The sequence below is a fragment of the Gadus macrocephalus genome, chromosome 11 (genome assembly GCF_031168955.1).
Source record: "Gadus macrocephalus chromosome 11, ASM3116895v1".
In the NCBI taxonomy this organism is placed as follows: Eukaryota; Metazoa; Chordata; class Actinopteri; order Gadiformes; family Gadidae; genus Gadus; species Gadus macrocephalus.
Window position 1 is genome coordinate 20796833 of NC_082392.1, and position 25443 is coordinate 20822275.

At 43.9% G+C, this 25443-nt stretch overlaps 3 protein-coding genes across 4 annotated transcripts in view; 2 read left to right on the plus strand and 1 right to left on the minus strand.

Annotated features, from left to right (window-relative positions):
* The window catches only part of si:dkey-220o5.5 (actin filament-associated protein 1-like 2), a 117579-nt gene extending 110269 nt beyond the window's left edge, over window positions 1-7310 (plus strand). The window contains exons 10-17 of the mRNA XM_060065556.1: window positions 2516-2742; window positions 3680-3795; window positions 4153-4270; window positions 4919-4988; window positions 5344-5495; window positions 5625-5735; window positions 6144-7068; window positions 7122-7310. Of these exons, the coding sequence (XP_059921539.1) occupies window positions 2516-2742; window positions 3680-3795; window positions 4153-4270; window positions 4919-4988; window positions 5344-5495; window positions 5625-5735; window positions 6144-6170 (821 nt within the window). The 3' untranslated portion in view covers window positions 6171-7068; window positions 7122-7310. The remainder of the gene's footprint in view (window positions 1-2515; window positions 2743-3679; window positions 3796-4152; window positions 4271-4918; window positions 4989-5343; window positions 5496-5624; window positions 5736-6143; window positions 7069-7121) is intronic.
* Window positions 7311-7850: 540 nt separating this feature from the next.
* LOC132467970 (ras-related protein Rab-14-like) lies at window positions 7851-13046 on the plus strand. Its single transcript, XM_060065568.1, has 8 exons — window positions 7851-8010; window positions 8474-8532; window positions 8852-8905; window positions 9108-9285; window positions 9424-9490; window positions 9688-9775; window positions 9880-9910; window positions 10407-13046. The coding sequence occupies exons 2-8, from the start codon at window positions 8481-8483 to the stop codon at window positions 10582-10584; spliced, it is 648 nt and encodes a 215-aa protein (XP_059921551.1). The 5' UTR covers window positions 7851-8010; window positions 8474-8480; the 3' UTR covers window positions 10585-13046.
* On the minus strand, window positions 13041-22168 carry mak16 (MAK16 homolog (S. cerevisiae)). Of its 2 annotated transcripts, none has more exons than XM_060065567.1 (10): window positions 21949-22168; window positions 21418-21467; window positions 17716-17825; window positions 16835-16899; window positions 15684-15835; window positions 15066-15120; window positions 14405-14479; window positions 14125-14235; window positions 13870-13935; window positions 13041-13623 (listed from the first exon to the last, which is right to left on the minus strand). In XM_060065567.1, exons 1-10 carry the CDS (start codon window positions 21961-21963, stop codon window positions 13405-13407), a joined length of 918 nt encoding a protein of 305 aa, XP_059921550.1. In that variant the 5' UTR covers window positions 21964-22168; the 3' UTR covers window positions 13041-13404. The 2 variants fall into 2 exon arrangements, with proteins under 2 accessions (XP_059921550.1, XP_059921549.1); XM_060065566.1 differs by having other exon boundaries at window positions 13870-13953; window positions 21949-22132.
* Window positions 22169-25443: the final 3275 nt, after the last annotated feature.

A 25443-nucleotide genomic window follows, 5' to 3' on the forward strand; every position in this document is an offset into this window, starting at 1 on the left:
TGCGAAGTATAGGACACCAGACCTTGCGACGGGCTTGGCTCTCTAACACCGCCACCATAAGGAGGGGCAACACGATCGGGGCATTCCCCAGGAGGTTGGTTGGGGGGCGGTGATTCGGTGAAACACACAGAGGGATAACTTAATGACCACATATAGCATAATAATTGGAATGACAAATGGCGATTTGGATCTGAGAAAATATAGATCCACCCAACCCACTTTGCCATCCTCCCAAAGACCACATTGTCATGGTAATGTCAATCATTAATGCCTGAAGCATTCGCTATTGACTAAATCTCTAATCTCATCATGGACAACTGTGACACCATAGTTTGTAATGATAGCAGAAAATTATCTCTGAGTTGGAGGAACAACATGAAAGTTCTGATGGAATAAACCACGCTTAGAACTAATGGTAGCATTACCCTTCACCCCTGCATTTTGTAGAAAGGTGTTATCTTTACAGACTACATTATGGCTGTCAAATGAACAATTTCCCCCTGCATACAGATGACACAACAACATCACAAAGAATACCAGTGACATCATGGCTCAGTTGGTTTTGAGTAGGCAGTTGCAACAGAGTTATTTTCCAGGCGATGGTCACCGCAGGTGTGATGGGGATGAATGTTTGTAGTAGGTCGTCAGGACATCGCTGAGACACAGTTCAGTTCAAGAACAGATAGCAGTCTCTGCTATCACAAGGACTCAACTCGTGTCCGTGTCTCCTGGACGTCCAGGTACGATGAAACGTGTGATTTAAAAGAAAAAGTGTAGTATCAGTTTGGGGGAGGCATTGTCACAGCCTCACAAAAATAATGGTTATATCAGTGATCAGTAATCAATCATCATGATTCTCAATAAACTTGTGTAAATGAATGATTGAATGAGTGAACCTTTGTTAAAAATAAATAAAAAAGATGGCATACATCTCTGTCTATTTGCTTTACCTCTCTCTTTTTCTCTCTCTATCGAGAGCATCCTCATATTTAGAAGTTGTCTTCTCAAATATCAGTGGATCTCTCTCTATTTACTTCCCTAACCCTGCTCTTTTGTGCTTAAAAATAGCCAGCTTTCACGTTACCCCCTTAAAAAAAATAAAACGTCTGCCACGGAGCTCGGTATGCCAAAACCAGGTGATGGGCCGGCTCACTTTCTTTTCCCCTCAGGTTATCCAACACAACCCGTTTCTCTGATCACATGCCGGAAATCAAAACAAAAAAAACGTCTAGCGATTCATCTACCCTCACCAGTGAGTTAATTGAAAATACGGTTTCACTCCTTGGCTAGAAACTAGCAAATCGTAAAACAAGACCCCTGGACATAAACGTCTAAGTTATATTCAGGACACGTATATCAACATTGACAAACTAGCAAAAATTAACAAATCACTTTAGTGACCCGTCATGCAATTTCAGGACTTGCCCCGACCTGAAGAAACTAGGTCCTTATTTTGGGACTCGAACACAGACGGACATCGGGAGTCTAACAGCGACCTAGTGGAACTTGCTCCTTATTCTGGGACTCAAACCCTGACGGAAGTTGGGACTCTTACCACGACCAAAATAAACTTGGTCCTTATTCTGGGACTTGAAACCAGACGGACGACTGGAAACTCACCACAACCTAATACATTTGTTCACATTATGAAACAATATGTATGAATGCACTGGAAGCATTATATTATAGAGCTGGAAAACTTAATACTAATACTAAAGTTTGGTAGAGATGCACAGTGTTTGATAAAGAAGTAGGTGTTCATTACTGTGTCTTGTAATGGCTAATCCACATCCCAACAAGTAGTTAACTAGGGGCCCTCTGTTCAAGGTCATGTTGAGAGTACCCTTCTCCTGGTTGTATAAATTCGAGAATTACATGATTTTCTACATCAGTAGTAACAACCGCACATAGGTAATGTATTGAGTGTAGTTCCTAGTCTTGAGTTTTGTTCTTGGTCAGTGATTCCCAACACCCGGTTGCTGGACCCGTTAGTACCAGACATTGAAATATTTGGCAGAAAAGGGTAATTAAAACACAAAACATGGACATAAAATGATTGATATACAACCAAACCACTGTAAAGTATGCACTGTAAATTAAATGTGTCTTTGCACTACTTCTGTGTTTATTGAAGTCTCAGGTGACTTTTATTGTGTTTCTCTTATAAATTGTATTTTTTTGTACTATTGTATTGTTGAAGGGAGCCTGAGACTCACGCATTTCATTGCTGTTGCTTTAATTGTTGTGAATATGACGAATAAACCATCTGGAAAAATAGCCACACACTTTCTTTAAAAATTATGCATCTTAAAATGAAGGCATTCAAATTGACCACCGGTTGGGATCCCCTGTTCCCGGTGACCAGCAGTAGTGACATTGTGCATTTCCCAGACCGTTGGGCCGCATACAGTTTTATGCAGAGCTAAGTGACGATGAACACATCCAGTGAAGAACACACAACGACCTCCTCCTCTAACGTCCTCTTCCCTCTCTCCTCCCATGGGCGCACCTATAGGCTTCCTCAATGTGCTGATGAACTACCAATGGCAAAGCTTGCTGTGCCAGGTGGAGGTGGGGCTCCTGAAGATGTTCGGCGACGAGGAGGGGCCGTCTGACGAGGGCGACCGCCCGCCCCAGTACACCCTGCCGCTACGAGGGGCAGACGTCCTCCCTGGGCCTGCCACTGAGCAATCCTACCGCATCTATCTCAGCCTACATGGGCTTCAGATGGCCGTGTTGGAGGTACTGAGATAGCTCCCCACACGTTGGGAGCACAGCACCTACTCACGTCATTCCTCAGGATTACTACTGGTTCAGGGTGCTTCTCGCTCAATTCCCCACACAAACCATTGTGCCTTACCACATTTTGAAGTTGGTATATGGATCAGATCGGGTGGTCCCTTTCCTATTATAATTCCTGTTATGTTGCAATAGAGGTTCATGCATGAAAAAAATAGATACATTTTGAAAGAGAAGGGATCTGCATTGGCATGAAAAGAATAGTGTTTGAATAACGCACAGATTTCATGGTGGGATTGGTCTCAAGACCTTCTATCAACATTTTTATTGGAAAGATGTCCGCCACCAATATTCCAACACTGGCTCACTAATGCCAATGGGGGATAAGAACATGGGGTAAGAAAGCATAACAATGATGTAAGGACACACATGTGGAAAGTATAACAACAGACCTGTGTGAGAAGAGTCAGTCGTGCCTCACTCTTCTGATGGTAGCTAGTGCTCCGTCTCAGTGTCTTTAACCAGGGGGCGATTCAAGAAGAAGCTATTGGCGTCCTTGCTGTCATGACCCAGGATGATATTAGACCCGTTTGAACCAGAGTCTGATTTCATCTCTGATAGGGCAGCACATTGTCGGTCTGAGGCTGTGTAAGGTGTACGATTCTTGGTTCGAAACACCAATGTGTTGCTTTGGATTAAAGATTAATGGATCAGAGATACCATTCATTCTGATTGCAGATCATCTGATGTTATGGATCTTCTTGTCAGAAGCTGTGGCTGGCAAACTAAGCTCAGATGTACATATCTTATTATGTACAGTGCTTCTATGTCAACGCTTTGAGTGTCCTGAAAAGCACGACATAAATCGTATGAATGGTTGCTGTTCTTGGGAGTGTTAAGTGTTATCAATGCTTCACTCTGTATGCATCTTCCTCTCCAGGCCAGCTGCTTGGACGACAAACAGCGATGGCTTCAGCTGCTCAGGGAAGAAGCTTACCATCAGAATCCATCTTGTGGCAAGGATGGAGAACCAGACAATACAGGTGTAGCCCTCAGGTGAGGCCTGCTTAACTGCGTTTAACCCTTTAATCTATCCATCCCCTCAATCCGCCAATCGGTATTGTATTGGCGGCATGTGGTCAGGAGGTAGAGAGATAGAGCGGGTTGGCTGGTAACCGGAAAATTGCTAGTTCGATCTCCAGCTCCTCCCAGCTGAGTGCAGAGGTGTCCCTGATCAAGACACCTCACTCCCACTGATCCTGATGAGCTGGCTGTCGCCCTGCACGGTTGAAACTGCCGTCGGTGTGTGAATGTCAGGCAAGATGGTAAAGCGCTTTGAGGGCCGATGGATAGAAAAGCGCTTTATAAATGCAATCCATTGACAGTTGACCGTTTATTACCTCTCCCTCTCAGTGGCCTGCAGACCAGGCGATTTCCCACCCCCAACATGTACATGGACGACCTGTTCTGCCTCAACGATACCACCCGCTCCCAGCCCATCTACTCCAACACCTCCAGACTGCGCTACACGGTGTGTGACGGTCCCGGCGGGAAAGATGTTGAGTTCAGTGATGGAATGAATTCAGACATGAAATCATTCTGATGCAGAGGTATCTATTTTAAAGGGATTATTTTGGTGTGTTGTGCGCTGTCGTGTCTAACGAGCGAGCACTTGTTCATTTGGCTGGGATATAATCAATGGAGGGTGGCAGGAGGTAGAGAGCGGGTTGGCTGGTTACCGGGAGGTTGCTATGTCGATGCCTTGCTCCTCCTAGTGTGTCGCGGTGTTCCTGAGAAAGACACCTCACCCTGACTGCTCCTGACGAGCTGGAGCCCTGCGTGGTGGACTCCACAGTCAGTGTGTGAATGAATGGTTGTAAGTTGTCTTGGATAAAAGCATCAGCAAAATCCCCTAAATGTAAAATAGAGGGAAGCGGGATGGCTCCGTCCTAATTACACAATCACAGCACGTCAGTTTCCCGATGCCCATCGTAAGGTGTCAACACAACACTTACACTCGAAAAGTATCATTCTCTGTACATTAAACACTGTAGATTAACCTGCCGCTGATCAATGCCACATGGAGTTTTCAGTGAAGCCCCGGAGCCGGCTTGATCTTCCAATCAAACTGTTGAAGCTGTTTCTAGACACTTTGTAAAGGTGTCCTCTCGTCTCTCAGGATGGGGTGCAGGAGTGCTTATTTCTCGGGGACACAGTGACCTACAGCAACACAGGCTTTGCCAGCCATAGTGAGTCTAATGTAGTCCTGATAGTGTGTGTGTGTGTGTGTGTGTGTGTGTGTGTGTGTGTGTGTGTGTGTGTGTGTGTGTGTGTGTGTGTGTGTGTGTGTGCGTGTGTGTGCATGCCTAGGTGTGTGTGTTGGCGTGCGTGTTTGTTTGTGCAAGGATTGGTGTGTGTGTTTATGTGTTTATTTGAGTGTGTGCATGCATGCGTGTGTCTGTGTGTTTGTGTGTCGGAGTGTGTGTGTGTGTGTTTGTTTTCCTGTTTATGTGAGTGCGTGCATGCGTGTGCGTGTGAGTGTGTGCAGTTTGACAGGTAAAGGACCTCTCCAAGCTAAAGCTGTGTTCTGTTGCTCTGGTCTAGACAGGGTCTTGGAGGTGAATCGAAACATCCAGAAGCTGGAGCTGACGGGGTCCAGGAGGGCAGGTTCGGAGCTGAACCTGTCAACCGCCGGGAAGCAAAACAAACGCACCTCTTTCAGACAGTCTCTGACCATTTGCAGCGAGCGAGCTCAGGTAAGAGCCGGCTGCCAACCAGCTTTCACTAGCTGTTTGGACCAGCTTTGACCCGCTTCACATAGTGATGCTTCACCTGTGTGGACTGGATAAAGAGTCATTCTGCTTCTGTTCCTGCTGCTTCTGCAGGCTGGCTTTTTAAGGCCTCTGCTGCGCCGCACGGCTTCAGCCAAGACCTCGTTGAAAAGAGTTCCCTCTGCGCTGTTCATCCAGCAGGGCAAGGCCTTGCCCCGCCGACAGGTCAGTGAGCTAATTCTCTGACCACCCCAATAGTACTAATGCAGCCATACGATACAATGCAATACAATACAACTTCATTGTCTCATTGTTTCTTATTGCCTTTCGCTTCACTTGCCTGAACACATTACCGACATCAAATAATGCAACAAACCACAAAAGAATTATTAAACTAAATATATTGCAACGTTTTAGCTGTAGTATTGTAGTAGTAGAAGTTTGTAATAATTAATGAATGAACATGCCTATGCATATACCTGCATCAATCACAAAATGTCTGGAAAAAGTTAAATCGGTCATACAAATGTAATTTACCTTATGATGGCCCCATTATAACTGCTGTCTCTGCTGCATGTTGGGAGGGTCCACCGGTTAAAAATGATTGTAACAGTGTGTTTATGTATTTTACAGGAATGCGAGCACAAGGCTACTGCTTGATACAACTGTCCTTCAGACGCACAAACACACACTCACATGTGAAGGATTTACGATTGATTTAACTTATGAATTATCAATGAATTCACTTGTCATAAGGACTTATAACAATAACAAAAATCTGTTCAAAATAATCGAACACTGTGTGCATCTCCTTGCAATATGTTGCAGAGATAACGAAGAAAGTATCACAATATCACAATATAAATGACATCTTGCTAGTGATAAGTGAATATGGATTTTATTTTCTTATACCTGCCTACCTTGATGATATGAGACTAAATGAAATCCTCTGAACTTCCTATATAACAGATGTATTTCCATTTAATAGCATCTGTCTATCTTCACTTTTTTTCAGACTAAAATAATGTATCTTTCTAAAAAAAAACAAGACCAATTTTTTTAATAGAATAAACTGTTAAAAGAAGCAGTTTCCATCACAGTTTCCATCATTAAGGCCTGGTCTACTTTGAAGGTAACAGTAGGCTGGAGGCACTGCCACTATTCTCCAGTTGAAATCTGACAAATGTATGATCCTTTAATCTCCACCGTCATAATAACCATTTTCACTTTTAAATGTCTTTTGTTTTCTATTGTTTACTTAAACACTTCTTATTTTAACAAATCTACAAATATCCAATGTTATATGTATTTTCTGTGATCATTTGTGTATATTTGTTCACGAGGGAAAGAGATAGCAGTAAGACACATAAATCGACACACGCCATAAAGGCAAATAAAGCAAAGCACAAAGACAGCAGGGCAGCCAAAGCTCACAACATGACTGTCGAAATGAATGTATTGAATGCAAAAAATAATTGATGACAGTGTGTGTGTGTGTGTGTGTGTGTGCGCGCGTGCGGATATGTGAGTAAGTGTGTGTGCGTGTGAGTGTCTGTGTGTCTGTCACCAACATAATTACAAATACAACTATTATTCTAGTGTGTTCATTAGGTTGTTCATTATAAATTTAATTGATCATTTTTAAAGCAGTTACTAAAAACTTTAACTCCACTCATTCTCACTGTGGGGTTCCAACTGTGTTCACAGAAACGTTTGTGTTATCTCACAACTCTTAATTGTACCTTTGTGATTTATGTCTATTATAATAAAATGATTGTAATCAAATTGATTAAAATGAAATGTGTTTGTTGTTTGGAATTTGTCTTATGTTAATATACACACCCCTCCTCATCCTCACCCTCATCTTCAAACAACTGATCCTGGGTGCCTAAATTGTTGCCCCCGCGACCCCACCCAGTGGGTGGGGTCGCGGGGGCAGCATTGGCAGCTCTAGCAGGGGGCCCCATACTTCCCTTTCCCGGGCCACATTGACCAGCTCTGACCCCGAGGCATTCCCAGACCAGTGTTGAGATTTAGGCCCAATCCCCTAACCCCTTACCTCTTAACAAGGGGCGGGGGTAAGGGGAAGGGGTAAGGGTAGAAATGGGATTGGGCTTTAATCTCTTCAGCTAGTCCTTGGTCTTCCCGAGGCCTCCACCCCACTGGACGTTCCTGGAACACCTCCCTACTAGTCCCTAATATATACACCCACACACACACATACATAATTTAGTGTTCCATTCAATAATGTGACATAAGAAGAAGCAAAAAAATCATGCTTCAGTTTAATTTCACACTCGTTCGAAACAACACGTCGGCCTGTAGGAGGCGATGTGCACCAGGTGGTTTAGTGACGTCACCGCTGGCGTCACAGAGGAGGAAGAATTGCGGAACTAGGAGGTTTACCGACCGATAGCCAAGCTAACTAGCTCACTCATCTAGCTATTTATCTCACCTCGAAATACCAATTCTCCCCGTTAGGTAGCCACTCAAACTCAAGGTAAGCTGCATCAACATTCAGTGAATCCCCTGGTTGTTTGTGTCGTATTTTAACGGCTGTTAAGGTATTGAAAACGTGGCCTTATGTTATTTTTTATTTGCCAGTTAGCAAGGCGTCAGCATAACTAGCTATTAGCCGGCTGGCCAAAACCGAGATATACAATTACAATCAGGTTCGCTCGTGTAATAACAAGCAACCATAGATCCATGAAATGTGTGGATACACTTTTGGAAATGACAACAATTGCACCGATGGTGACGTTGTCTCCGTGCCCCGGTTGGGTATTAGTCTGGTCCTAGCTAGCTAGTTAGCCTAGCTATTTCCTTTTGTTCGTTGTCTGTCTGGCAAGACTGTCATCTAAGCTCTCTGTGACATCTGTGTTCACATGTTGAACAGCATGTTTACTTTGCTAAAAGGGAACGTTGACATGGTTTCTTGTGTTGTTTGGTTGTTCATCTTCTAGGACCAAGATGACAGCCGCACCTTACAACTACTCGTACATCTTTAAGTACATCATCATCGGTGAGTCCGGTTCTCTGGTCTCTGTTCCACATCAGACGAGGGGCATTCGTCTGATGTCAATTGATCAGATGTTTTGGGTGTTAAAAATGACGATTTATTCTTCTTATGGTAGACACGGGTAGCTGTCGAGTACCAACAAAGTAATGTAATGGTGTCTTGTCAAGAGTGCCTGCCTCTACCCCTCTCATACTGACACTTTATAACTGCAATACCACCTTGACCTCTGCACCTCTGTGTGTGTGTTTTGTATTTATCTCTATGTGGTTATCTATGGGTGTGTCTGTGTTCGTACATGGTGTCTTTGTTTGTGTTTGTCTAGGTGATATGGGAGTTGGGAAGTCTTGCCTCCTGCATCAATTCACTGAGAAGAAATGTAAGCCATCCTCGTTCTCTGTCTCACCTCTCTTCCTCATCTGTAGTGCAGTCATGAAAATAAAGCTGTGCCATAACTGATAATTCAGGCAGGATTGTCATTGAAGAACCTCCTCCGTCTTGTATTTTATCCACGGTTAAAAAATCACATTAAGTGTGTGTGTGTGTGTGTGTGTGTGTGTGTGTGTGTGTGTGTGTGTCAGTCATGGCGGACTGCCCCCACACCATCGGGGTGGAGTTCGGGACGAGGATCATGGAGGTGAACGGCCAGAAGGTGAAGCTGCAGATCTGGGACACGGCGGGGCAGGAGCGGTTCAGGGCTGTCACCCGCTCCTACTACCGGGGGGCTGCCGGGGCCCTGATGGTCTACGACATCACAAGGTATGTGTGTGGTGTCTTTCTCTCCTGAAGAAACTCCTCTGACGAAACGTGCAGTTATATTTTCATGTGCATTGTCTCCATTATCTTCTTTCTGGCTGGCTTTCTACCGTATTCCTTACTTATCTCTCTGTCTGACAGGAGAAGTACTTATAATCATCTGAGCAGCTGGTTGACAGATGCCAGGAACCTGACCAACCCAAACACAGTAAGAGACGCACACATTCTGCACAGCACACATTACTCACGACTGAATGTGGCAGGTGTACGAAATCGGAACTAATTTTTGTATGTTTTTATCCTGTATCCTATTCCCAAATACATACATATAGTTATCATAATCCGGTAGAACAAAAGGGTTCTCCCTATGCAACGGCTGCAGGTAACCATCACTGTTGTGTGCAGGTCATCATTCTGATCGGCAACAAGGCAGACCTGGAGGCCCAGAGAGACGTTACGTATGAGGAGGCCAAGCAGTTTGCAGAGGAGAATGGTGAGCAGAACACCTGAATTACAACCTCCACCTCAACCCAGAGACTCCAATGATCCCCAGGAATGCAATGATACTGAGTTTTTATCTTTTTGTTTTGTTTTTAGGGCTGTTGTTCCTGGAAGCCAGCGCAAAGACGTATGTATGCACACTCGCAAACACTTATACACACACACAACATGCGTGTATTGGCCCATGTGTGTGTAGCCCTCTTACACGCACTACTAAATACATGCAAGCATGTACAAATACACAAACACACACAAACACACCTGGTCTGACACAGCCACCCCATGACACGTTAATGTCAGGACCGCAGAATCTCTCACGATCTTCCGCAAAAGACTCAAGACTTGCCTGTTCATAGTGCAACTAGACTCTGTATACCCTTATTGTATGTCGTACTTAGTTATAGTACTTACTTGTGTAGCATTGATCATAGCTATCTTTGTTGTAAACAGGGAATGGAAACCTAGCAATTGTGAGTGCTTGGCACTTGGTTCTATGAGCATCCTTACTGTACCGACAGCGATATATTGTTTCTCCTTCAGACATCTCCTTTTAAGTCGCTTTCGATAAAAGCTTTGGATAAATGCGTTTGCTAAATGACCTCAATGTCATTTGTGTGTCTCAGAGGGGAGAACGTGGAGGAGGCGTTCCTAGAAGCAGCCAAGCGGATCTACCAGAACATCCAGGACGGCAGCCTGGACCTGAACGCCGCCGAATCCGGGGTGCAGCACAAGCCCTCAGTGCCCCAGGGCGGCCGGCTCAACTCAGACACACAGCCCGCCAAGGAGGGCTGCAGCTGCTAATCTAACACACTACACATGCACCGACACACAAACACAAATATGTCTCATTCACACAGGTAAAAAGAAATCTCAATTTACTGTCTTATATAGACTCCTGCTCCCCCCACACACACTTGCTCTGTAATTTAACACAGCCTGTTAGCCTTTTAAATCTCTTAATTGATTTAAGTTATTGATTTTTCTAGTCCAGACAAATGATTTGACCCATTCATCAGAATAGGCACCACACCTGAAGGATGAAGAGGGTAGACGATGAAGGATTCGTTGATCGGGTAACCAGTGAAGTTAGTTATTTAGGGCACATTGTGACTCATCACAGCATAGAAACAGCTGAACTATGTATTTGTACTGTTTCCCAGAGCTTCAATGTCCCCCAGGGTGGCTGCTGATTCTATGCTAACGACCCACTGCTCTGGTAGGCTGACTTCAGACTCCCAGCAGGTGACCAGGGCCAACTGCCTCCCTTTGACATGTCACGGAGGGCCAGCAATCTGAAGGACCCTTTTTGTTTTCTAATCAAGTAAACGCAGCACTAGTGATCTGAGGGTTGGCCTTCATCTATCCCATCAGTTTCCAACTGTTCCCCCTGTGACTTATGATTAGCGTTCTGCTCCCATGTGAGGCAGCGAGTGCATTAGGTCATGGCTTAGAACCAGGACAGGTAGATTATGAGCTCTCTGTCCGGCAGGGCTGGCTCGGTTTCGGACATGCGTTGCAATGCCTCACCCAGGTCTGTGTGTGTGTGTGTGTGTGTGCCCATGAAGTCCGCCCAATCAACACCCAGTTTTTATGTTGCAATGATTTTTAAGAATAATGAGTATAATACAACTGAAGTTGGCCGTTGTGCACGATTTAAGACTAAATTCCCTAGATTGATCCCAGAATGCCGATTTTTATTTAGGTCTACGAGGTGGTAGCTTGGTTCATCAGGGCCAGCTATGCATCGCCCTGAAAAAAAGCATTTATTCCTTAAGAAACACAGAAAACCCTCCCTAGAAGACAGTATCATCACTCGTTGGCTCGCAACATGATTGAGCGGCTGACTACTACTCGTGGCTATATTAGTGATGGTATACAGGTAGCCGGAGGCATTCTGTCGCATATTCAGCACCTTTTATTTACCCATCCTTTATTTATCTAGTCAAAATCCAGACCTGATTGGTAGGTTGGTCTTTCTTAACCAAATGCAGTTGGCCACGGGAACATGTTTATGTTTCAGTATGACCGTAAATTAACGAATCTTGGTGTCAGATGTTTGTGTCGCTGAAGGAGATGTGATTAACTAAAAACTAACCCATTCACGCTAGAGCTGAACTACAGTTTAATTGATCCACGGGGTATTTAAGTGACTCCACTGGTTTCTGCATGTTACCAGGCTAATCTAAGAGGATGTTGCTGCTTTAGGGCTTTTCAGAATATCGACCAACATTGCCTCCTCCAAGCCCCCTGCAGTTGTGGATTTAAAAAAAGCATGTTTCCCTGTAGTGTTGACATTGACCATGTGGCTATGTCAGGTGACTCTTGATTATTAAAGTGTGGGTGGCTCCCAGCGTAGCAAACCTGAGTGACAGGACAAGAGAAACATGGCAGAAACGCCTTGACGGCGATCCGACAACACTAGAAAACAAAGGTCCCGCCCTCACAGCCTGTCATGGCTTGTTTACCAGCAGCTCACTACATGCACACACTTTCAAACACTTTAACAAGAGGTTTAAAACAAAAGAAAACCGACAACCCAATTCTTCTGACCCGTGTGCACTGTGTAACAGTGTCTGTAGTGTGCACGTTTCTGGAACATTCTTCGTAAAGTTTCTACCTGATGTCTTGATTTTGTTTTGGTCCTGAAGCTGAAAAGTGTTTGAAAAAAGAAGGCAGAAGACTCTCTCCGCTGAAACGTGCTCTGTACATTTTCCTTTGATTTTCTGCAACAGTCGTTTGTCTTTCTGTAAACGCTGCATATTAACTTGCTTCTGATTCTTTCATATTTATATTCTGTAACAAGCTGTACCTTTCTATGTACTACCACTGGATTCAGCTGATCTTATTTGTAAATAAAGTATATATATAAATATACTTAAACAGTACAAATATATATGCATACTGATCCAATGAGTTCAAGACCTTGCTTGTAATTTGAAGGAAATATACCTTGTCTTTAATCTAGACATTGATTAAGAAAAGTTGACACTTAACCACTAGGTCACATTAAGAGGTGTAAAATAAACGTGTATTATTGAAATTGGGTTGATGGCAAAGTTGGGGAATAATATAATTTATATAGATACATTGAAAGCATCCAAATGAGATTAACAAACTGCGATGTGTGTAATGGTTAATATGCATGTTTAAGTGCAGATAACATGGAGCACTATTTTCCTATTTTAACATAGAACTTCATGAATGATATGATGGGGGCTATATCCCCCACCCACCATGCTCAGAATAAAGAAGGATCATTTGCACATCAATTTATCTTTATTTGGGAAAACATTGAACAAACTGAGCTGCTGGCTATATTAGAGAATTTCCTCTGGGTCAAAACAAATAATATTCAGGTAACCCCTCTAATTGGTTAGGGACTGTGTATAAAACTCAGCGGGTTTGACGGTCTGAGTCCAATATGGCTGCTGACTGAAGCAGAATGTGGTTGATGCGTAATCTCCCAGGGGACTGAGCGTCATTCTTTAATGTTTATAAAAACATAAAATAAGGGTAGCAGATACCCCGTCAAGTCCATCAGCCCAGCAGGCTCCACCTGGGAACCCCAGCCTTGGGTTCAGTCCCAGTTGGCAGCCAGAGGGCAGGCAATCTGTTACTGCGTTACGTGGCTTTGCTCTTGGCGGTAGGCTCCGTCTCCTGTTCATATTCGATCTCCACATAGGCCCTTCTCTTTTTGGGGGCTGGGCCCTTGGCCGGACTCTTTCCTTTCGCCTTGGAGCCCTTTGTCTCAACCTCCATCTCTTCCTCCTCAGATTCCTCATCACTCGAGTTGTCCTCACCCTCCTCTTCATCACTGCTGCCCTTCAGTTTGTTCATCTCCTGCGGGACAGACATTTTTGGATGATTTTTAAGAAATTCAAATACTAGCCTCACAAAGCCTGCCACCGGCACTATTTGTGGAGATGCATTCGGCTCCCGCAATCTCAATGAAGTATATTCAAGTGCAGAGTTTCCTAACTAAAAACCACTGTTTCCCCTAAAGATTATATTTAGCTCAACCATAGTTGGACCCTCAAATGTGTTAACATAGGAAATCTCCTGACACAGGAAACAGCTCTTATTTACCTCAAAGTCACTGAGGTCGCTCTCCTCCACCTCGTCTTCTGCAACAAACTCCCTCTTCCCCACATCCTGCGGAGAACAGACAGACTGCATCAGTCTTGCTTCCAGGGCTGGACGGAGATATGTGTACGTGTTGGATGCACACTGCAGTCATTGGAGTATGTACATACACACACACACACACACACACACACACACACACACACACACACACACACATATATATATATATATATATATATATCAAGTCTTGGTCACCTCATCGTCCTCCTCGTCCTCCTCTTCATCCGACTCCGATTGGCTGTCCTCCTGCTGCTGATCCAGAGCTTTGTCGAAGGCGTGCACTGGGAAGTTATAGATGTCCCCATACTGCAAACGGAAACACACAGATACACCAATTGATCCACACAAGCAAACCCATGGCAGATGTCAGGTGAATATACTTGTTTTTCAACTTTTTGTGTGAAGAATGTTCAAGGTTATCCGATGCTTCCATTGTGCACATTAGATCAAGTTAACAGTTTGATGGTGATTTTACCGTTCCCTGCTTGAGGCGATCCAGCAGCTCTTTCTCGATGGCATTGTCCAGCTGAGCGGCGATCAAGGCTTTCTCCTACAGACATAACAGGGAAAGGTGTGGATGGTTACCAGTCAGCGACTTCAATAACCAGTGATTTTCTACTGGACTTTTTCCCTGGCTAGCATCTGATGTGAGACCCTTGTCGTCGTTGTGGGTTGCAGGAAAGCGCATGCCTGCCGCTTTCATTCTTAAATGCTTTCTTGAGACTGCGTACATATGCACAGAGTTGCGCTCTACTTGGTAGGTTGGTTTCCCCCAGTCCTCATTGAACTGAATGAGAGACATGACTTTGCATAGCTAGTATGATATGCCCTGGTGTAGTCATTCTACTGTGACATCAAACATGTGGGGGATTAGAGAAGACTCCAGGCTTAATGTATGGAGTCTGAATGTCATCCGAGGTTATATAAACCACCCTTAATACTGCAAGATGCAAATAGAGTACTATTTTCTGCATGTGCATTCAGTGACGTATTTCTGAATAGGCCTTTCTCAAGGCCAACTGATTCTCCTGGATCAAGGCAATATGTGCATTCTCCATCCTGTAAGTGTTTGAAACAATAAGGGCACATCTCTTATTATTTTAGTGATCAATCATGTTATTGTGTGCTTTACTCACCTCTTTCCTCTTCTCTCTCCTTTCTACCTTCCTGCTGAGGGGAACCAACTTCCTCCTGAAACGAAAGCAAGCAAAACATCAGAGGGATGCTAAGTCAATGCAAGGCTATGTTTTACTATGAATGCAATGAGATTACAATGTCAACACACCATAATTAGCATTAACACTTATTATTATGAGATTGATACATAAGGTAATAGGAATTAGCACTGGAATACACACAGTCATTAGCATTAGCACAGTCCAACATGTTTTGTGATGGCATTAGGCCTAAAAAAAAAAAAAAAGTTTGGTTCCTGTTGGTTGTCAGTTGAGGTCATGGGTAGGTAGGGAATTTATTTTATTTTTTTATTTTATTTTTTCCAGCGGCAGCGAATGATAGGTAGGTTGTTTTCATTTAAAAACGAGAAAATTCGCTCATCCTTGTACAGAATGAAGAGGTGCTGTACCAAAACGTGACTATAGTTTGCATAAAAAAAAAAAGAAAAATCTTTTTTTTTTTTCAAGCTCATAAAATAATTTGGGTCGCACATAAATTGACAGCGTCGGTCGGAAACCGGAACCAAACAAAACATTTTTTTAGGCCTTAGCAACGTGTAGCAGGAGTGCGGTACGTACTGTCGTTTGAGTGTGAGCTTGCGGATGCGGATCAGGTACTGGGTGATCTTCGTGAAGCGCTGTTTACATTTATGTCTGAGGAACCGCGGCCAGTAGATCAAACTCTCATCGATCTGCTCCAGGGCCTTCTCATAGTTCTTGCTCAACTTCACCTGGAGAGGAAGCAATGCGTCCACAATTAGTTTCCCCCACGTCTTATCCAGATTTACATTGTAGTACTTGACATCTTTAGTAGTCCTTAAGAGCATGAAACTAACAGGGTCAACACCCTGTTGTGACTATATCTCATTTAGTTTTGTCTATGGGCTGGATTAGACTTGCTGTAACACCAAGCATAAGCGTTTGTGACCTGCTTTGTCCTGTGTGCCGACTTGCTGCAGAATTGCGCGGCCAAAACGCATAGTGGAGGTCTCCACTTGGGGCAGACCACAGTAATATCAGCTGCGGAAATCGTGCAAAAGCACATTATTGCGTGCTCATGTAAATTAACAATATGGAGACACTGGTAGAGGAAGAACTGATAATTTAACTACCGTTAAGTAGTAAAATCGTAACAAAAAAAAATCATCGAAAGAGTGTTATCATACAGGTGTGGGAAATGGCAGACTAGGTCCGACCGTCTCTCCTCGAAACTTTCTGCCATGCTAATAATAACTTCCCTGACTGACTTCGAGGTCCCCGTTTTTTCCTCGATCACCCCCAACTTTGTCAGTATTGCATCTTGCAGTACGCATCGTGTTCTCTTGCAACAATGTGCGCGACCAAACAGTCGCAGAATATGCATTGCAGCCATGATCCGTACGTGTTGTCTGAAGCATGTCAATTCAAGCCCTAAGGGGGATGTGGAGTCAAGTGCTCTTGTATTATATTGCCTTCCTTGAACAATTTCTGCATCAAAGATACATCAGATCTCCAGCACACATCCATAGTGTGCAGACAGCTTCTCTCCCATGTTCTTTCTGTGAGCGCACCAGAAACTACTCCTACTAATTAAACACTAGTAGGAGTAGAGCTTTTATTAATGATTAAAAAATTACCATCATCCTTAGCTTGGTCTAGATAGGACATTTCTCTAAGGACATTTCTCTAAAAGTCTGCAATTGGTCCAATTTTGCTGCATCGTACCTGATTAAGGAATGTTGGACGCTTACCTTTTCCCACATCCTAGCGGGGAAAGCCGCCCTTTCAATCACCTTCATGTACAGGAAACACTGACCTGGGAAAGAACGGCAGGCGGAAGGTTAATCCACACAATGAATCACATAATGGGACACACCATGGATGCATGGAGACGCAACCATCCTAGTGTCTGAATAGTGGACTGTCATCGCCCTGCAGCAGCATTGTTTCTTCAACTAGGAGTCGTGAGTCAGATTGGGTCACAATTAGAGCTGGGTATTGCCAGGTACCTCACAATTCAATTCAATTATTTAGGGCTTGATTCGATATCGATTCGATATTGATCAAATTGCTTCGATACCGATTCAATAATAAGTGCAGATGACAAAAATTCCTAAACATTATTTAGAATTAACCATTTCATTGTGCTTTAACTAGCAAAAAGGGAATACACCATTGTATAGCATTGTTCCTGAGCTAAACTTGCAGCATAAAAGTAATAATCATAACATGGACAAATGTAAAAGGGCATCTTTTTTTTTAATGGAAATAATCGATTTCCAAAAAATTCTGACTCCAAATTGAATCGAGAACAAATAAATTGCAGTGCATTGATGAATCCATATTTTTACCCAGCCCTAGTCACAATACAGTTGGAAGTGGGTCGCAGTCTGGCTGACCATGCACTCAGAAAACCGAGCACAGACCGGAATCGGGTGAAGGATCACCAATCTGTGGGGTCATGGTTTGAAATCACACTTAAAAAGGGTCTCTTGGATCCTGACTCCTGAGATGAAAATATTGAAGAACTGCTTCCTTATTCTTGTAAACATTTTGTTTACAGGAAATCAGCTGACAACTAAAGAGCCAGTGTTGTGTTTCAGGTGAGGATGCGTAGCTTAGACCAACTCACCCTTCTCCTCTCGGATGGTGGCGTACTGGCTGTTGGCAAGTGGACAGGCCTGCCGCGTGCACAGCCCTGTGATGTTGTACTCATTACGACAGAAGTTCTGACTCTTCGTCCTGGGGAAGAGCGTGAGCAGAGACGAGAAAGGGAAAAACAGAAAAATAAGCGAACAGGAAGTGAGGAATTGAGTGGTCTTGCGTTCACCTCCAAAGACATTATGAGTCAAGGCCGATTTAGGGTCGTTTTAGACGCAGAGACGTAAGCACGTAATTTACACAAGGGACTTGTTTTAGACACGTTTTGATTTACGGTTCCTTAAAGGGACACTATGTAATATTTTGAGTAATTTATTACCTCAAATCAACATATTCATTCATAAATAAGTCCTCATTGGTGTAAAATTATCTCTGCCAAAAATTTTCACTTATCCTCCTGAGCGAAGAATAATTAATATTAATATCAATATGGTTACATAGGACGGGTAAGCTTCATGGAGGCTTCCATTTTCTTCCGGTCTATGAGCTGCCGAGAGGGTCAAAAAGCACTACGTCGTACAGGAATTGCAAACGCGTTTTCACTCTGAGCCAGCGTGACGGTGGAACAGAGCTTAGTTTAGCGAGACGAGTTTTACCGGCAAATTTGAACATGCACCGCATTTGTTTGAAAGACCATAGTTATGCCACGCCACAGGAGAAGGAATCATCGACGCCAAAAAAACGAGTGTAAGCATGTATATATAACATGGTTTTCCATGGCAACGAGATGGGCGCTCCTATGTTTGAGCGACTTGTCATTGAAAGGCTACTTTATTACATATTTAATTTACTTTTTCATATTTTTGTCGAGTTTAAATCGTGACAATATTCTTATGACTTATGGATACTGTCAAATGCGTTGGAGGAATTCAAAAGCCATTCTTCATCAAGTTATGGAGGTTTATTCTCTGCTGGGGTCACCACGTATCCAAATCCACCAAGACGCACTTATGGTACGGCCACACCAAACGCGTTACTCGCGTTAGGGGTGTCCAAACTCGGCATTTTTGCATAGGGAACCATTGGTATAGGCGCGTAGACGCGTTACATGCGATGAAGCGTCGCGTTAGGGGCGTTACGCGCGACAGACGCACGTAATTACGCACGTAAACGCAGTAACGTGCCCAACGCACCAACGCCCGGAGTTCAGAAATCTGAACTTTCAACGCTCCAACGCGTGGCGCTTAGCCGCGATAGCCAATCAGCGTGGAGCTTGATCCGACGTCACTGGCAGAGAGTAGTGAGCTTGGACAGAAAGCATACGGCCGACATCTTTCTTTATTCTGGGTGGAAATAGTAACATAGTTACGCCATTAAATGCGTTTATGGAAACATTTTTAGCGAGAAATGTGCATTTTACTTTCATAATGTTCGCTCGGTGAATGTGAAGGATGTTTGGTTTGATAGTTATGACGAAGAGGGAACACTCCGTTCACTTGCATGGACAGAGTGTCTGGATGCTAAGCAACCTCAACGTCTTGGCGGACTATTTCTCTGCTGATCAACACTACGAATGGTGGAAACACACCAGACACACCATGTGAAGTTATTTCACCCGATTATTGTTATTTATATCAGAGATTATTTAATCTAACCCGATCTAAGCTCTATCACCCAAACACGGCGGCGTTTGGGGTTCCTACCTCGGACTCCAGCTATCTTTATTCTGGGTGGAAATAGTAACATAGTTACGCCATTAAATGCGTTTATGGAAACATTTTTAGCGAGAAATGTGCATTTTACTTTCATAATGTTCGCTCGGTGAATGTGAAGGATGTTTGGTTTGATAGTTATGACGAAGAGGGAACGCTCCGTTCACTCAATATCATCTGACTGCAGACACAAATGGGCGTTGCCTGCAGCTGGACCCTTCTCCGTTCACTTGCATGGACAGAGTGTCTGGAACCTCAACGTCTTGGCGGACTATTTCTCTGCTGATCAACACTACGAATGCTGGAAACACACCAGACACACCATGTGAAGTTATTTAACCCGATTATTGTTATTTATATCAGAGATTATTTAATCTAACGCGATCTAAGCTCTATGACCCAAACACGGCGGCGTTTGGGGTTCCTACCTCGGACTCCAGCGCAGCCACGGCCGACAACTATCTTTATTCTGGGTGGAAATAGTAACATAGTTACGCCATTAAATGCGTTTATGGAAACATTTTTAGCGAGAAATGTGCATTTTACTTTCATAATGTTCGCTCGGTGAATGTGAAGGATGTTTGGTTTGATAGTTATGACGAAGAGGGAACGCTCTGTTCACTTGCATGGACATGGACTCATCTAGCTGCGTTGGCGCATTGACGCGTTGGAAGCGTTGAACCGAGTAACCACCACACAATGATCAAGCGTCAGGTTAGGTGCGTTACTCGCGTTATCCAACGCGAGTAACGCGTTTGGTGTGGCCGCACCATTACGCTAGAGCGGACCTTCTGGAGCTTCAACTCGCTTGCCAGACAGTTGATTTATCACCCGAATAACTGGATTTCATACCAACAACTCTGATAAAGAAGACAATACGGAGGAAAAGAAGATCGAGAGGAGGAATTAGGAACAGGGTAGGAGACGAGGAAATAAACTCGTTGCCGACTGGGGCGACTAACTGGCGGCGCGTACAGTCGCAGCGGCCCTTCTTGAGATCTGTGAGTTTGAGATTGAATGTGTGAGACGTCCTACGAACGTAGTTTATGACAGGGAAACAATATTAAACATTATGACATTGAGAGCGAGTAACATCACTGGCATTCGCTGGCATCTGGACATACTACGCAAACACAGGATACTAACGGACACTGTGACACCGTGCCCGCAACTGCCCGGAGGAGGAAGCAGCAGAGACGGGTTGGACGTAAACAAACTGAACAGCTTCTTTCAGCTCCTACCCTCCAAGAAACGCTATCGCAGCTTAAGATGCTCCACCACCAGGCTGCGGAACAGCTTCCTACCTCAAGCTGTCAGGATGCTCAATGCACCAGCGTCCCAGATCTTCTCACTGGACTTTATTTATTATTTATTTATTATTTATTTATTTATTCATCATTGGGACGTTTGTTTGTTTGTTTGTTTGAAATGTATGTTGATCCGTGAGAAACGCCTTCTCGTTTTGTTGTTCAATCAACAAAATGACAATAAATTTGATTTGATTTGTCCAGTTGTCCACGAACCTCATCATCACTCGAATGACTCGATGAGGTAGCCTAGTAGGTGTCATGTCACAGCTTCTTGGCACATACTGCCCACCGTAGTTTTTGGACAAGCGAGCACTATTAGTTTGAATGCAATATAAAATTGTACCACTAGATGGGAGTAACTTTTACACAGTGTCCCTTTAAGGATTGCGCGTGTTGCAAGGGGATTCTCCGCCAGAACAGTAGGGGGAGCAACGAACGAATCTGTGGGCGTGGAAGTGGAAATAGCTGTGAAATGTGAGACTCCTGAAAGGATGTGGTTAGCTGGCCAATCACAGTCTTTGCGAGCTGCGTAGGGCCGTAGTGTTTTAGTCGCCTAGTCAGGAATTTTGGGCGACGCACTTAAGCACGTAAGGGGGGATATTTTACCGCGCAAGGGGGGGGGGTTATGTATCTTACGTGCTTACGCGTTACGTCTAAAACAGAGCATATATCGGCCTTAAATTGTCATTATTTAGCTGCGTTATCACTTACTTGACTTTAAAGGAGCAGAATGAGTTGTTGCCGATGATGTCCCAAATCACCTGTAGACCAGAGACAAAAACTGTTAGGTACAAAACAACAATAATTTAATCAACCATTACCTGAACCATCACTCCTGAAACGTTGCCATGTTTTCTCTCACACACGCGCGCGCGTGTGCTGACTTGTTAATCAGACACAAATTAAACGATCTCTGAAAACATGACAACGTTTCATAAGTGATAGCTCAGGTATATAGATAACGTGTTAAAAAGCATTACAGAATCCTTTAATTGGTGAGCCAATGCGGTCGCTCAACACATTGGCGCTGACCTGCTACTATAAACACATAACCCCCATGTATTAGAAAGGGAAAGACACATTAGAATACGATAATGACACACCTGTTTATTAAACCAACGGCATAAAATCAGAAGAGGTTCTGAAACCCAATATTATACGAATGATCTCTATCTTGGACATACGGTCTCAACACCTAACATTACAGCTTTATTGCGTCATTCTACCTCACGTCATACTCACATCGTCGTGCTGCATGTTGGACTCCTATTGACAGCTTTTCTAGCCGAATTACTTAAACTTATAATTTATAAAAGATCATATAGTTTGAATTCCTCTGAAACCTGGGGGCCACATGGACGTTCAGGAAGACGACATTCTTGTTTGCGTCGTCGAGTGTGAATCCCGTACTAAGGTATCGCGAGTTCTACAGAGTGACACACGTCCACGTGACCATCTGGGATTTAGAGGCGTGTTCACTCTTCTTCTTCTTCTTCTTCTTCTTCTTCTTCTTCTTCTTCTTCTTCTTCTTCTTCTTCTTCTTCTTCTTCTTCTTCTTCTTCTTCTTCTTCTTCTTCTTCTTCTTCTTCTTCTTCTTCTTCTTCTTCTTCTTCTTCTTCTTGGGGTTTTACGGCGGTTGGCATCCACAACTTGGTGCATTACCGCCCTCCTCTGATCCAGTTAATGAACCAAAACAAAAATATCCAAACACTCACTCATTCACACCTTCTTTCTACTCTATATCCTATCATATAACCCTGTTTCTCTCAAAAAGCCAAACAATACTTTTATACAATTCCTCTTCATTAATCTTAAAATATTTTCCAAAGTATACTCCTGCATACCCAATTCTCTCAATAGATTTTTCATACTTTCCCTCTCCATCCCATAACCACTACAGTTCATTAAAACATGTTCCACTGTCTCCTCTACCTGGCACCCGGCGTGTTCACTGCCCTGGGGACTCATTTATAACCGTTGCGTACAACCGTTGCGTAAGCAAACTCTGACCCGCGAAGTCACGCCCCTTCCGGTAGGGCTCATGGGACCTATGAGATCGAAAAATATGAATGGGTGTCAATGGAGAGAAAATAATTATTTTCTGGTCCCGGTCTTTATATGCCCTGGATTACACATATGTTGTTGGTGGATTTAAAGGATAATTTTTCATGCAAAGAGTTCGACCGTTTATTGTGCAATTGTTCAGATAAAGGCTGTAGAGAAAACACAACGAGAAAGACTACACGGCTCGTATGTGACGTCACGCTCCCTGCGACTGGCGTGGAGAAGACCGACAATCTTCCCATCGGCATAACTGAAACTCTGCACGTACCCCGATTTATAATGGTTTTCACCTCTTTCGATGCTTTTATCCTCCCCTTGGAAAAAGCGGTGAAGTGGGGCCAGAGGCGGAGGGGCCGTCGGGACGATCGGGAGATTTCACGGTCGGCCGGCCAGCGAAGTCAGGCGGACCGGCCCGCAATTGTGCAGCGGCCTGCGAAGTCAGTTGGACCGGCCCACAGTTGTGACCGGCCGCGAGGCGTCTGCAAACCGGCCCTGAGCATGATTTATAGCCTTCAAGACGCCGTGAAAATCCCCGTAATAAATAATATATGACTCAGAAGCATCCAACCAATATTTATACCACATGCTTACTCTCTATGTCTCATTAATGGGTTTTTTTTTATATTGTTTTTTTTTACTTCATTTAATTCTTCATTATTCAGGTGTTACAGAACTTTTATAGCCATAAATAAATAATACGAACTACAGTTTACTTTAATTTGTTTGTTCTTGAATTGACGTAGAATGGAGCAAAGACTCCTGGGATTGGGAAATGCGTTTATCCAATAAACAGCTTGCAGGTCAAGTCCATTTTCGGAAATGTAGGGGGATATATGAGCGGCCCCACGTCTAATGCATGACCCTAAAGACACGTTAGACAGAGAAGGCGAGCAAATTCGTGGTTGCTTGCTTTTGCTTGTTGTGGCACTCATGGAAGGCAAGAAGAGAAAAGAGAAAGGAGGGGCTGAAAAGGCCAGAAAAAAAGAAGAAGATGGAGGGGGATGCATCTGCAAGTGCTCAAAAATAACGGATTTATTCCGAAGTGCGGAGTGCTTTTGTTTACCGGCGTTGCTATGGTTACCGGTCTTGTAAGGAAGTGCGCCAATTCTCGGAGCGTCAATTCTCTTCCGCACAGAGCAGAACTGTGGCCTATTTTACACATTTTTATTTTCTTAATTATAATGATATCATTCATTTTTACCGATTTTTTTTTTTATTACTGAAAAACAAACGAAAATAATAAGAAAAATCGCTACAAAAACAATAGGGATCCAACCTGTTGGCTTGGACCCCTAAAAAACGGGGGCCGTGTCACCAGGGCCGGACCGGGGAGGATTCTCCCGGTGGCTATTAGTGCCCCACTCCGCCCCTGAGTGGGGCAGAGAGATCGCCATCTCTGTGCCGAGTTCCAAGGGCGGGTGTGGCGACGTATATCATATGCGTCGAGAGCAGCGAAGAGCTGTAGTTCACAAAGCGGCCTCACATAAAACCTAAAATTATCAAACTTCTTCACGAACATTTTTAGTTTTCTTTGCATGAAAAATTATCATTTAAATCCACAAACAACATATGTGTAATCCAGGGCATATAAAGACTGGGACCAGAAAATAATTATTTTCTCTCCATTGACACCCATTCATATTTTTCGATCTCATAGGTCCCATGAGCCCTACCGGAAGGGGCGTGACTTCGCCACTCTATAGGGTCCGACTGCGTCCTGCGTCCTCCTGCCAAGACACGCCCCGTGTAGAAAGACACGCCCCTCGTGTGAAATACACGCCTATACTACGACTGACCAATCTCAGCGTGATGACGTAATACGTAGGATTGTGACTGACCAATCTCAGCGTGATGACGTAATACGTAGGATTGTGATTTCCTACTGAAATCGGGGAGTAATTTTCCAACGTAGCACAGAGACGGGTAAAAAATAGCGAAATATTTTTCCTTGTGCTGTCGAGTACGGTGTCACAATGACAATGGGATTTCCACTGAAGTTTCCCCCGTCCTTCCTTACTCTGATGTTGGAGTTTATTTGTAAGCAACTTTATTGGAGCTCCAGCAGTTGTCTTGTTGAGCAACAACATCGTTAACTCTTCTGTTACGAAGCTGTTCCGTTTTTGTCAAAACCTACAAAACGTAGTTATCTTTGCCATACAGCGACACAGCCTGCCACACCATAGGTACACAAAATGGGGTTTCAATATTTCAGTTAACTTCTGTAAGTCCAGATATTGCCTGGTGTTTGTAGGCTACGGGAGGGAGTCAATTTACTGTAACAGTGGAGTTAAAAAGTTATTCACAAAATATATTGATTGGAATTTACTCTGAAAATGTCAGGCTGACCAAAGAGTAATGAAGAGAAACCGAATTTCTCTTCATTAGTGTGTGAGTGCTTGCACAGGGCGTGTATGATGCGTCAGTGCAGTAGTACTGGAGTAGTAGTGCTTGTAGTTAGTGCATGCTGTATGCTGCCCCTGCTTGCTACTCTCTGCTTTCAGCTACTGCCGTCGGCTAGCCCTCTTTGTAGGGGGTGAAAAGAGGAGCCGAGTGCGTAAGTCTCCTCCTGCTGATACACAGCCTCTCTACCACCAAGACTCCTACAGTGCCTCCTCGTGGCCACACACGGTAACTGGTACCTTGCGGTTCCAGGCTAAACTGGTGGAGATCTCG